General features: G+C 43.4%; 1 protein-coding gene across 1 annotated transcript in view; it reads right to left on the bottom strand.

Annotated features, from left to right (window-relative positions):
* Positions 1–14,061, bottom strand: part of syde2 (synapse defective 1, Rho GTPase, homolog 2 (C. elegans)) — a 48,138-nt gene extending 34,077 nt beyond the window's left edge. The window contains exons 1-3 of the mRNA XM_085251227.1: positions 12,017–14,061; positions 3,043–3,344; positions 2,291–2,687 (exon numbers count right to left, since the gene is read on the bottom strand). Of these exons, the coding sequence (XP_085107353.1) occupies positions 2,291–2,687; positions 3,043–3,344; positions 12,017–14,060 (2,743 nt within the window). The 5' untranslated portion in view covers position 14,061. The remainder of the gene's footprint in view (positions 1–2,290; positions 2,688–3,042; positions 3,345–12,016) is intronic.
* Positions 14,062–14,269: the final 208 nt, after the last annotated feature.

The raw sequence follows: 14,269 nt of genomic DNA, 5'->3' as shown, positions 1-14,269 counted from the left end.
ATATTCTTCCAGATTCAGCAGATACTTACTGATAATTGTGTGCTATAACACAGACTAATGCACTTAGCGTTTTGAGGTCAGTGATGAAGCACATCACTCACCCAGGAAACACTGTTTGGTCATTATCTAGGCTTATTTTGAGGAATGGAACAGTGGGTGAATTGAAGGAGAGCTGTTGCCCTTTTTGCTGCCCACCATCCCCCAACACTGCCTACCAGTTTAAAGTGGAGGAGTGCGGTGTCATTCTGCAGCCCTAATGCACATAGCAATTTCTGAAGGGAGAGGAGGTTTCTAACTAAAGATGAAGAAAGACAGTGAAGCTAAACTAAAAGTCCCACTGCATCCACAATGAATAATCAACCAGTAGCCAGTGAGTGTTTCCTCTCTGATGACACGTACTCGAGCACGTTGCTCTTTTTTTTGCGGCGGAGTGTGGGATGGCGTCGACGAACCCACAGGAATCAATTGCAAAGTCAACAGGCAGCAGAGAGGGAGGCAGTTCCGGAGCGGGAGGGGGGGGGGACAACACTGCTGTTCTCTTGTCTCGTTTTCAGGCAACGAGTAAACCAACAGTATCGCACATCTTCTACTGACTGCTCCCAAACTGCATTACGGGATGTAAATGAGGAACAGGTCTTTGAATAGTAGCATGTTGCCAAACATTGGAAAAAAATCTACTGAACAATGCAGTCCGGCCTCCACTTATGTCCACTCGTCTGCTTATCCAGTTTCCTCTGTGCTGCAAAATGGCACAATGGGTCTGACAACGAAAGGTGCACCAAAAAAAGAAGCTTACATTTAATTAGTGCAGCATGATTAGTGCTTTTCCTGGGCTGGTACACTGAGCCTCATTCTGATTTAATCCTAATCCTACAAGGAAAGTCTCTCAGGGCAGAGAGTTTTGCTGAGCCACATGTGATGTCAGCAAGAGCCAGGATGAAGGAGTTTATCATACGCCAATCAAAGCCTGTGTCCTTGTCAAGAGCACATTTGTTAGCCCTCACCGAGAGCTCAGCGTCTCAGTGATCATGACTTTAACTCTTAAAAAGCTGGCGTAGCCGTGGAGGGAAAAGTTTCTGCTGAGCTTGTTAAGACACCTTCACCCCTGCTGTGGAACTGTTGCTGAGAACGCTAAAGCTGAAGCATTAGATTTCCAAACCCAAAGCATTTAGCCTGTCTTTGTGCTCACACAGCTAGAAAAAAATGGCTGTTGCGTGCCACAGAAAAGCGTTGTTAAAAGTTGTAATTATAGGCTCAGCTCAAGATGTGCCAATTGGTTCAAACTACCATGTTGCCACATCACAGAGAACAAAAAGTCGGAAGTTAGAAAAAACAGACCGAGGCTTATTAAGAGACAGGGAGCCGTGTGCTGGCTGTCATCATCATGTCGTCGCTGTAGAGCAGAGTTGTCAATGACTTTCAAACACACGAGTAAATAAAAAGCGCAGCAAGTGAAAAAGACAGAAGGCTACGATTCATTTATATCTGCAAATAAATCTTTAGGTCTTGAATTTGTTTTCTGTAGGAGAGGTGTTTCAATGAGCCATAATATACAAAGTTCACTGTGTGTGTGTGTGTGTGTGTGTGTGTGTATTAGCTGGAATAACAAGTAAATTGATATTCTTTCCTCTCAGGAATGAATTAGCCAGAAGGAATGAATTCCTCTGTCTGTCTAAGTTTAATTTATGAGGGACACTGATGTGCAGCGATGAGATTTGACAGCCGTGGCTCCTGTCTGCGCCGATCAAAAGAGAAAGAAGAAGAAACTCTCCTTGTCTGGCTCCTTATTACAAACTTTTGACTTATGTTAATTGAAAACTGGAGATTTTAAAACCTTGAGTTGCCAATTTGGATGATTTAATCACTTTAACCTATTTGTGATCTTGACCAGTTGGTATGAAATGAACTTAAATAGGATTTTGAGAGGAATTTCAGATTGCCTCTCTTAGTGCACCTTTTTTTAAAATTACACACTCCAGCACTTATAGATGATATAAGAATTTCTATTTGTAAGCAGAGCCTTTACAGAGCTGGGAAAAATGTTGAGCTTAAAAAAGTCTGTTTATCTGTTGACTGGTAACATTGTCAACACTAACCTTGATTAGTGCTCAAGGTGTGCACAACTGCAAAAATCTGCCGAGAGAAACTGGCAAAGCGACAAAGAGTGTAATTGCCCTTCAAGCATCAACCACAGAAAATTGGTAGGGAACAAGTGAGTAAAGAAGCTGATGAAAAGCAGGAAGTGAAGTTAGAATGTGGGAAGGTGTGGGTGTCTTTTTTTCTGCCTTACCTGTGGGTCTGCTGCTGGAAGGCCCCCCCTCCTCCTGAGGTTTGCACGCGAGCATCTGCCTGTGCGCATGTAGTACCTCTGTGGAATGCACAGCATTCCCCTGACTTGCATCTCCTGAACCGCCACCGAGGCTTTCCACGAGGGCCTCTGGCCCACCACAGCCGGATCCATCTAGGGACTTGCCACCATGAACCAAATCAGTCCCTTTGCTGGACCCCCTCTGGGGTTCAGCTCGAGGAGGGGCGGTCAGCCCTCGGGAGCGTTGATCAGAATTGTTTTGCTCATCTTCCTCAGGTATGGGATTGTACCAAATTTCCCCTTCGTCATCTGCATCGTTTTCCTCAGCTGGGTCCATGCTATGAGGGTGAGGAGACACTTTTGCCGGACTAACGCTGACCTAAAACGACACATTTTCTTGTTAAACTTTGCCAGAAAACTGCTGGTTGCATTTCTGCATTAGTATAAGACTTAATGGGAAATTAGGCTTATTTATCTAGTTAGCTCAACTTAGAATAAATTTGGAAGCATCTAGCTACACAGTTTCAGATTCTCAGATTCTCTTATTATATCATTTGTGGGTTTATGATGACACATTATCTTTGGGACTATTTCTTTGTTTGTAGCCTTAAATGAATTCGGATAGAGCCAGGCTAGCTGTATTCCCCAGTTTCTGTGTTTTTAGCTAAGCTAACTGGCCAACTTTTGCTTGATCTATAGCTCATCTTTTTAAAAAGAGAGACCTCGAGGCTAACCTGCGGCAGCTGCAAGCGAACCGGCCTAGGGGGTGCTCCCCTTGAGGGCCTCAGATGGTCTGGGGAGGGACTAGGAGAAGGAAGTGGCTGATGGAAACCCTGGCTGCCCTCCTCGTCGGCTCCCAGCATTCCCTGAAGCTCATCCTTAGTGCACTGATTCTTCCCAAGTGAGCTCTGCTGCAACCAGTTGCGCTTCTTGGAGACAGTGATGGTGGTGAGCTGTGGCCTCCATGATGAACTCTCGTTGGTCCTGCCCGCCTCTCGGCTATTAGCACAGGAGGTCTGGACATTCTCAATGAAAGCTGAGGGAAGCAAGAGTGAAGAGAGTTACAGCCCCATGCCAGCAGACAACTAATTTTCATCCTGATCACTATCATTTAAGTAATTTCTTAACTGCATTGAATTACAGGAACTGATCTCAGGCTATTCATGTCATGACAAGATGAAGAAAACATCTGTATCAAAAAACCACAGGTGAGGAAATGTGATATTTTACTATAAGCTTTTAGATTTCATCTCGTCTCTCTCTCTCGTCTGTGTTTTGAAGCCACATCTTTGATTTGTCTCATTTGATTTCTCTGCTTTATGACTTTTGGACGGACCATCGTTAAATAGCTTTTACACCCAAAGTCAAACTTTCAATCACACCACCACAATCCCCTGCAGCACCTCAGCTTTTTTAACCTCATCTTTAGGATCCTAGTTCATGTGAGCTTCAAGAACGTGTGGGTTCTGAATTCAAAAACGAGATGGAAAGATGTGATAATTGCTGGTGTTACAGCTGTGAAAATAAAGAGGACAGGACGTGTGGAGAGGCTGATGGTGATATGTGCACAGTGTAAAAAAGCCAAATAATAGAGAGATGACTCAGTGCCTCGATGGCCCAAAGAAAGGAACAAAGGAGCTACTGCAAGAAAGTTTTCTCCAAGCAATCAAAAAACACCTTTGCCTGTAAATCAAATGCCACGCTTTTATTTTTACAAAAGTTGCTAGCAGATGCAGCCGGAGAAAAACAACTTGTGCGCATGTGTGTGTGCATGTGTGTGTGACAGGGAGAGTGAGGTGCTGAGGGCAGGGTCTTGCTTGAACTTGTACAGCAAACTCGTGTAAAAGACTGTTTTGATCCTCAGCAGCTAGCAGACGAGCCCCTCCGCATGCTATAATGACAACATCTCTTTTCCTCAAGGAAATACATTTCCATGCATGTCAGGCTATCCGGCAAATTATAGACTTGAGAACATTTTCACTTTACAAAATCGACTTTAACAGTATATACACACTTGACTGTAGTATAAATATCATCTAAGAGAGGACATTAAAATCACATGCCATAACTTCTACTTAGTAAACAAAGTTTTTCATGCTCATTATTATTATTATCATTGTTAACAAACTTGACATTAGGACAAAGACACAGCATTTGCTTTTCCCTGGAAGTCAACCAGGATCTCTGAACAGTGTCTCCCGCCTTTCCAGTGATCTACGCCATTATAAAGCAATTGTTGTCCCATAAACATCAATTATGTAGTTCCTCTCACCAAGAAAAAAGTGGGAGAAATAACTACTTGGAGAAAACCAATCACATCGCTCTCTCTTCTCTTTCATTTCAATTAAAAGTGGCCCCCAACCCCCGGGTACTGGTCCGTAAAACGTTTGGTACCGGGCCACGAGAGGAGGCCCTCTCTCGGGCCACCGGTTTATTAAAAAAACATTATTTTTAATAACAATAAAAATAAAAATTTTTATTTTTTTAAATCGTTTTTATCATTAACTCGATTTCCCTGGGTTTTTTCCCGTGTTATGTATAAATCAATAAATCTTTGTTTTTTTTGGTACCGGTTGGTTTTATTTTGTTGTATTTATCCGTGACACCTTAAAGGCAGGTCTGTGAAAATATTGTCAGACAAAAGACGGTCCGTAGTGCAAAAAGGATTGGGGACCGCTGCTATAGGATGTAAAGCACATTTTAAATTTTTGTAGTTTTTTTATTACTGTGTCTGGAACAGCAACGTGTTTGCGTTAGCCTGGTTTGGGCTCTTTAAGGGCCTGAAGTTTAGTCGTTTTAGCCTGTGCTGACTGCCTGGAGAAAGACAAAAGTGTACTAAGCTAGTGGTGATGCACTGAGCCCCACGAGTTAATGCGTAGACCTAAGCAGCCAGCCTCTACTAATCTGCTATGGTTTATATTCAGATGTTATGGCAGTTCCTTATTAAGCTTTCAACTGAGCCTGCAAGAAGTCTTTTTACTTATATTTGGAAATTTATGAGGGGAAACCTTTTAGAAAGTACACTACAATGAAGGCGCCGACTGTAAGCTATAGTTTACAAAGGCGTGGTCTTCAAAAAGGATTTTTTAGCACCACGAGATGTTCAAAACTTCAGCCTCTTAAGGCTACAATTGTTAGTTTGCATGAAAAACTCTAAATTGACCAGATGAATTTCAAAAAATGGGAATACACACATAGATTGTAGGAAAAGCAAGAAAAGGATTACTGGTGTGGAAAAGACATGATATGAGATGGGAGGAACATTTAGGCAGAATGGAGGAACGATTATAACGACCAATCCAAAGCTGCACAGCTCACTGTGTGCTCAACCTGGTACCGTAAGACTACAGAGAGGTGAGACAGTTGTGCACAAAGATTTTGTCAGCATGCCATCTTCTTTAAGGGGTCTTTCATAACTGGAAGAGGAAGCGAGTTCTGACATGAACAGCATTCCAGACCACAGCTCCAGATTTACAGCCTGGCTGCTGTCTCCTCGCACTGTCACACTCCTTCACATGAGTAACACCTCGCCCTGGCAAACAGCAGCCTGCTGCGTTGACTTAATAAGTGAGACTTTAGCCATTTTCACTCTTGTCACTCTTGCCGGCCTTTTCCTCGCAACTTTTTTACACCAGCATTTCAGTATTTGAACTGCAGAACATTCAGTCTTGATATTAAACACACAAAGGAACTTGTGGGTCTGCCTTCCTTGAATGACAATCTTCATACCACGATTACACTTAGGGTGCCAAATGAGTCAAAAACATATCAAAATGAACAGAAAACGTTGGGCGTTTTGTTTTTCTGATGGAACAAGAGATGCAAGGATGCATCTAATTTTAGGAATTAGCATTTCTACCACAATATCCTCAGATTTGTCTGCAAAATTTGCCTGCAAAATTACAGAGAAGGTTAGCAGCATTAAGCTGTTTCTATACTTTGTACCTACTGCTATATAGAAAATAAGCTATATATTTTTAGCTGTTTGTTTGCCATTACTTTTGTTTTAATGTTCATGCTCGATAAATGGGCTATTACTGTTAACTGCATCCATAAATAAGCCATTCCTCATGATGACTGGGTCTTGAGCTTAATGTCCTTTATCTCTGTACTGAACTATGAAAAAAACACTATCATCGTTAGCCGTTAATCTCCTCCTGAAGCAAGAATGTTACCAAACCTTATGACAACCACCCTGAAGGTGACCACTGGCCATGGGTTATTAATCGCTAGAGGAGTCTTGGCCAGGCTTACCAACTGCTTTTTGAGTCGTGCTAGAAGCAACTGAAATAACCATCATACTACTACATAACGCATTATGAAACAACAAAACAGCAGCTTCATCTTTCACCAACATTTTACAGCCTTCTGTTACAGAGTACAAATTAACAGACCTGGAAAATAATTCTTAGTTTAAAGTCTGTTTATTCAAAGTAAGGTAGGGAAAGATTTTTTGTCTTGTGAAAATTAGCATTAGTGAATAAGCCCCTTTCACTCATTCCCACTTACATTGCCACATAAAGCAAGACAGCCTTCCAGAAAAACAGCTCTTTTCCTCTAGTAGCACCCAGTTGCAAAATATTTCCATACCAGAGCTAACACAGCCTGTCTGCCTCTGCCATCATTGTGTGTAGATAATGTATTCATTGTAAGGCAAAAAAAAAAATCACACCTCTGACCTGAAAGTGACAGATGGTACACGGGTGCATGTCTGTGGGTGGAAATTAAGAGAAAAGGAGAGGTGGTGCATGCACTGAAAGGAGTGTCGTGTTTGTCTGAGGTGCTGCAAGGAATGCACCTTCCTAAGAAAAAAAGAAAAATCTTATTTACTTGATGTGCTGCTGTGGACCTGTGCCATATGAGCCTGACAGTAGACCCAATTATATTCATGCCTAAATCTTCTGAGTGGCTGAATCATTTCTCTAAGACAAAGCGCTTGATCCACTTTCCCATAGGCTGTTCTTTTATTCCCTAAATTCCTTCTTTATAGAGGCTTCTCTTTTGATATGTGCAAAACACACCAGCTAGTTCTCACCTCCGTACAGACAAAACTTTGTTGTGAATACAGTTTCAGAGCCTCCTTCAGAGGGAATCTTTTGCGGTGTGCCATAGATTACTGCTGACCTTCATTCATATGCTAATGATGATTCTTGGTGTAGATTTTTCTTTTTACAGGCAGGCAGCGCTGAGATCATCCAGGGTTGCATCACATGTCAACACTTGTATCCTGCTGAGGTGTCCTGGCATCGTAGCCTGTTCCTAATGCCACTTCCACTTCGGTATGCTGGCTTGAAATCCAAAATCTTTTCTATGTAGTGCTTGTTTTCCTGTCTTATTGCTTCTGTTTAAAAGAAAAACTGATCAAATGCCCCCGAGGAAGGACGCTGTAAGATAATTACCCAATTAAGCTTGAAACACTTGCAATCCTAAGACAAGTCCCTAAAAGTAAGCGAAAGGCCTTTCAGGAAAGCTCTTCAGCCCTTAAGCTGCCACCTAATTATTACAATCTACACCAATCAGCCACAACATTAAAACCACCTACCTCTTTGTGTAGGTCCCCCATTCTGTCACTTAAACTGGGGTTTCTCAAACCTTCAGGAGCAGGAAGCCCTTGTACAGAAGAACATTTTCAAAGGCCCCTACATAAAAGTAGAGCCTGATTTATTGGCAAGCCGATATCTCTTGTTATTACCATTTATAACAACCAATAAATAGATATTTAAAAAGTAATGAAATGACACTAGAAACACCGTTGTTATGACTGTTGAGGTTGCTTGTTCTCTGATATAAGCAGAGGCAGGCAGATTGTAAACCATTAAAAACAACACATGACAGATGTTAGGGAAATCTGTTCGTTGTTTGTGTTTCTGAAAAAAAATCTCAGCTGACATATTGGTACATCCTATTTTTAAAATACCACGGAAAATATCATCAAATATCATGAATCAGGTTAAAACTTCTATATCAGTTGGTGCTCTACATAAAAGCCTTTAACATTCTTCAACCTAAATACTTCAGACACATCGTGTCACGTTAAATGTCTGCCCTTCTCTTGGCAAGCTCACTCTAGAAAAATTGATTTTCAGTCTTAATTTCAGGTTTCTACTAGCCCAAAGAAAACCTGGCTAGAAGTTAACAACCCACAACATTTACCAGAGATCTGTAGTCATTCTCTGTCAATATTATGGTATCATCTGTTATCTGGCCTTGAATGAACCTCAGTTTGACTGCTGTTGTGCTTCACAGGCAATCAACAGATTGTTATGTCGCTGATAACCTGCAGTTGGACTGACCGTGCCTGGTAGAAAGACTTTAACGTAGCCCAACAACGTACAGGTTAACATAACATTTCAAAATCCTCCCCATGAATGCCAGGGACCAAGGATTTCCATTGCATTGAAACAGTATGATCAATGGCATTTATTTCAAATGTCATTAGTTTTAATTTTCACTGTAGTTAGTATTGTTTAGCTGTGATCATCCTCATCTTAATGTTTGCCCCACCTCTGCAGCAGATACCATCATCTGACTCACACAACTCATAAACTCATCCAGGAATGAACCCAGATGCCTCAAGTTTCTCCTTCATCACCTGATCTGTCTTTAGAGCTACCATCTTCCATAAATCTGTCCACATACAGACACCAGACAAGACAAATCACTGTGAAAAACCAAAAACCCAGCAGCTCTGTAACAAGGTTTCTGGCATAATGCAGAAACCAAACGCCGCATCGTTCTGACATGACTTGACAGCAGTCGAGTAATATTATATTACACCTGCACTCCCATCTAAGCTTTGGAGTTAGGAATTCGGGTTAAGCAATGCTAAACAGTATACCTAATTCACAGCATATTAAATGTGATGCTTGACACGTTATTCTTTTAAAGAACAGTTCTGGAGTTAAGGAAATGTTGGTCTCAAATGTTATTGTGAACAGTCTCATGTTAATGCTAAAGGTAATGACATTGCAGTTAGCATAGCTTAGGACAGGAACAAAGGGAAAACAGCTAGCATGAATCTGCCCATCCACAGTTCACTTACCAGCATCACTTAAGCTCACTGATTAAAACATTACATCTGTTCATTTGTTTACTCTGTACACTGTGCATTTATTAAATTATCACATCAGAAAACCTGATGAAAAACAAGATATCGCTTAGCATATTTCATAGCCTACTCTTATAGACCTTACATAACATTGATTACTGGGATTTACAGGTGCTTGTAGGCAGATTTTGTACATGACAGTCAGACTAGCTGTTTTCACTAAATGCATTAAGCTAAGCTAAGCAAACTACCTGCTGATTGCAGCTTCATATTTGAACTTGTTATATTTTTCTGCTTCGGAAAAATATGACAAGTTGGTGAGTGTTGGAGGTTACTGGCTGCATCCAGGAGAAATTGGTGGATAAGAGGCTGCTGCACCATGATTGCTTTGGTTGCTAGCATATTGCCATGGTCACCCATAGTTTATGTGGGAGACAACACTTGCAGTTTACTTTATGAACTACAGTAAAAGTTGAAAAAATACAACACAAACTGGAAACAGAACAGTCACCTTCAAAGTAAACTGCCATCAACCTTCAAAACCAGTCAGGAAATTCACATTTTTCCCTTGCAACAAGTGGTTGCCAGATAGTTGGGGACTGGTTTCCACACACGTGTGACCGGGGACTTAGAAACACTTGACTCAAATGAACAGAAGGCTTAAAAAGAAGTAAAAAAAAATAAACAGTCTGCCTCCCAGGAGTGAATCTTCTCTATTTGTGTTATCTATGGCTCAGTCTCAATATCAGCTTTGACTGACACACCACTCCTGAGCTCAGTTCTGGCCAAAACATGACACCTGGATACTGAATGCCTGCCGGCACACCTGCTGCTCCACTGCAACTAAACACAACGAAACTATAAATCCTCACACTGCAAATACAAACATGCACACTCACAGCATAGATGTGCAAATGCATGCTTGTGTGCACAATATCGCACACCCACACATAAGGAGTGACACACAATAATGGACACTTTTCTTTTACAAGAGTAATTAAAGGACAAGTCAGGACAAAAATAAATTAGCTATAGTGTAATTCAGACAGTATTTTTGTGCTACGATTTTAGGCTGAGGTTTAATTTCCAAATAATACTCACAGGGGAGGAACTGGTCTATTTTTAGAAAGTCAGAAATACATAAATAATTCCACGAACCAAGGATTACCAATGAATTCAATTAAGAGCTTTAGGCCAAAAAAAGCATTTAACAGGAACTTTGCAGCTTTGGCATCTCTTTCTTTCTTTCTTTTGTTTTTTTAAATGGGTCTTTATATGGTGTGGAGGCCCACAAGGGCAAGATAAGCTCACGGCTGACCTTAATAAATATTTAATCACTCTTCATTTTGTTCATTCATGGTGGTGAATTAAGTGACACAATGCAAACATGTTAAACAACAGGAATGGCATTCTAAATATTCAATCCAAGGTCTCTTTAAAATGCAAGTTACCATGGAGCTGTCCAAAGCAAATGACTGGGGAGGAAGGCAAGATGACAGCCCAGCCCCCCTTACTCTAAAACAAACAAACACACACACACACACACACACACACACACACACACACACACACACACACACACACACACACCACTACCACAGAAAATAACTGCAGTGGCTTCTCTCCTGCTTTTGGATTTCTCTGGCCACAGCTGTGGAAAAGTTCAGTTGGGAAAGCTGAACAAAATGGGGAAAATATGAGATTTGGGTGAACGGGTGCATGGAAACTAACATCTACAAGAGCTCTGACTTTATTTTTTAACTAAAAGACCAGAGAGGAAAGAGCTGTAAAGTTGGAGCTATGCTAAGCCGACAGAAGAGCGGCCTCACGGATCACACACTATTTCTAGCAGTCCGGCACACTGACAGTCAACACCACCCTGCACACATGGCACATCATCGTCTTACTATGGTAAACACTGTCAGAGACACACACACGCACATTTCACAGGCAGGCATGCTGGAACACATGCGCCGCAACATAGGAAACTACCACAGGAGGCAAAAAATAGAGGAGAAATTAAAAGGCATGGGCATGTTTTTGATCCATAGAGCACATCCTGTGCTGCTAAATGCCAATAAAAGCTTACCACACAGAGACTTTCTGATTAATCTGGCATTTGATTGCATGAGGGATGATGACAACACGTGTCACTCGGTAACGGTTGTTTTATGATACAGATGTTTTCTCTGTCATCTAAGCACAATCAGAAAATCATTTGATATGTTCATAATCAGATAATCAAATGTCATTCCAGTCAATAGACACACACACACACACACGCACAAATCCCACCACCAACACCACTAACAATGCTCTACCAGGAGTGAGTTAGTTGTTACTGAACTACGCTGTGAGTAATCCGACCTACGGCCTGATGTGCTATTAATCTGGTGTTAAAATGCACCTAAATTAGTGTGAAGGATAGAAGCCCGCCACCGATTAGAGTCTTAAAAAATAAAAAGGAAAGCAAGAGGTCTGAGGTGTCTCGTCCCTTTGCTTTGCATCCAGAAGAGGAGGAGTGCGGGATGGACCGCCACCAGAAGGAGTATACTATGAGTGGAGGAGGATGATAATTATCAGAAGGGAGGAAGGAAGGTGAGAGTTGTCTGTTTTAGAGGATCCACGGGAGTTGAGGCCATGCCGTGTAGCCGTCCTACCTGGCTGCTGCTGCTGCTGTTGTGACTTGGCCTTGACAGATTTACCCGCTCGGCTGGATGTCTGGGTCCCCGGTTTACAGCCTCCTGGGTTAACCTGAGGACAGGACCGGTCATGGCTCTTGTCTCCACCGCGGGGCAAAGATGAGCCTTCAATGCGCTGCTTCATTTCAGAAGACAGCATGCGGCCTTTGTGCATCCACTCTTGCATCTTGTTGACAGTGACACCATGACCTTTGTTGGCCGAGTTGGCCACCTGTGTCTGGAGTTCAGTCAGCTCCTGCTTGTTGTCGTGACCCTGATGTGTTGCCGTCTCGGTGTTGCTGTCTGAGGAACTTGTGATGCTGTTGATGGAGCCACTGCTCTCATTCAGCTTCCCGTCCCGTTCTTCTTCAACGCCATCATCTTGCAGCAGCTCCTCATTGCTGACGGCACTGCAGAAAACCCGAGATTCAGACAGCTCACCCGCTCCTGTGCCTCCTTCAGCTGGTTCAGCTTCTTGATCATCACAGATTTCAGCACTTTGCGTTCCACAAGCCTGAACACTCTCTGAGAAGGCGTCCTGGTACCTAATCTCTCCATCACTTGTAGAGCGTGACAAAGTAGGTTTTTTGGTGAAAGACAAGTTTGCCATGCTCTTACTCTTCAGCCTGCCTTTAAGTCCTACCTCTACAATCCCAGTGAGACAAAGCAGCAGTGAGTCGGTGTCTGACACCTGCTGAGGGCTTTGGTCCTCTCCTGACGACCAGGAGTCACTGTCCCTGTTTTTCAAAGACAACCTGGAGCACAGGCTGTCCCTGGACGGGCTGCTACACGATGAGGTAGCCTGCTGCTCAGTTACACCACCGATCTGCTGGACATCCATGTTGATATCATTCATAGCATTGATAAGAAGGTAATAAGCCTCTTTCAGCTGGTTCCTAAGCCTGTCTGTTTCCTGGGCACTGTTACTATCACCAGCCTGTCCTTTATCCTGACCAGGCTGGGTGAACTCTACAGTCTCTGCTCTCTCACCGTCAGTCATTGGTCTGATTGTTTCGTAGAAGGGCAGAATTTCATTATCGTAGTAATCGTCATCTTCGCTGTCTAAAGGGTATGTGAGTGAGGGCTCTGTGGCGCACAGGGATGCCATGTTCACGTCGCATATTTCTAACTCAGTGGGGAAAAAAGTGGGACTCAGTAGACCACCTTTAACGTCCCCGGCATAGTCAGGATCGTAGCTCTCAATATTTCTGATTACAGAGTTTTCTTCGGTGTTCTTTAACATGCGGTTTGGGCACACGCGTGCGTAATTTCGTGCGTTTGTCTCCAAAGTCGGTCTGCTGTCAAAACTCCAGTTGGCATTGCTTTCACGCACGGCCAAAACAGTCCCTACCATGTGCCGGGAGCACTCTCTGTCTTTGGGCTCTCTAACCTCACCATCAGCTCCTTTAAACTGGTCCTCTGATGGTCTCCCATCCCCTACATGCGCCTGTACCTGCGTTCTGCTTAAAACTGGATTTGAACTGTCCCCAAACCCGATTGAATCTCCGACCGAAATGCAGTGTTTTCTCTGCACATGCGGTTCAGGGAGTGGAACACCCGCGGTGACTCTGTCAGCGGACCTGTGCCCCGGTTTTCTCCTATCACCCTCCCAAAAAGCATCCCCCCCAAACGGCAAGTCTCTTTGAAGTGGGACCCCCAGGAGCTCCTCATTAACCCGAACCCTGCCCCCGCGGCTTCGCTCTCGGGGACGTGAGCCGGCCAACTGCGCTGAGCGACTCTGCGCTACTGCTATATCCCCGTCTGTCTGCACCACAGCGCCGTCAATATAATTCTCGTACGTACTCATTCTCTCTGGCATGCAATCCAGATCTGCGAACAAGACTATGGAGCGAGCCTCATCGGAGTCTCGCTGCGTTTGCAAAACTTTTTCTTTACCTTCTCGGCCCCCATTCACCGCAGCGGCAGCAGCAGAAGAGCCGTATCCACCGCCGACCGTCGCTCCTTTCCTGGATTTCTTCCCCCGGAGTTTCGCTAGTAAAGTCCTCCGCAGAGGATCAGCCATTCCTTTCCTTTGCCCCCCCACCCCTCCCCCGTCCCCCACTAGTTAATTCCTCCCGGTTTCTTTTTGCGCAGTTGCTCCAAAAGGAAAGGATCGAGTGGGTTCTCCTTTGCTCGCCGCGGTCAAAGCTCGCCGGGTGGACGGGCTCCTCTCCATTCTCCACTGTCACCTCGGCTCTGTCGACCCACTCACTCCAGGCTCACTTCGCTCAA

The sequence above is a fragment of the Mchenga conophoros genome, linkage group LG17 (assembly GCF_057382185.1).
Source record: "Mchenga conophoros isolate Kocher_MC1m ecotype Shallow Benthic linkage group LG17, M_conophoros_male_GT1.1, whole genome shotgun sequence".
Taxonomy (NCBI): domain Eukaryota; kingdom Metazoa; phylum Chordata; class Actinopteri; order Cichliformes; family Cichlidae; genus Mchenga; species Mchenga conophoros.
Note: the sequence above shows the minus strand (reverse complement) of the source record. Positions and strands in the feature narration are given on the sequence as shown.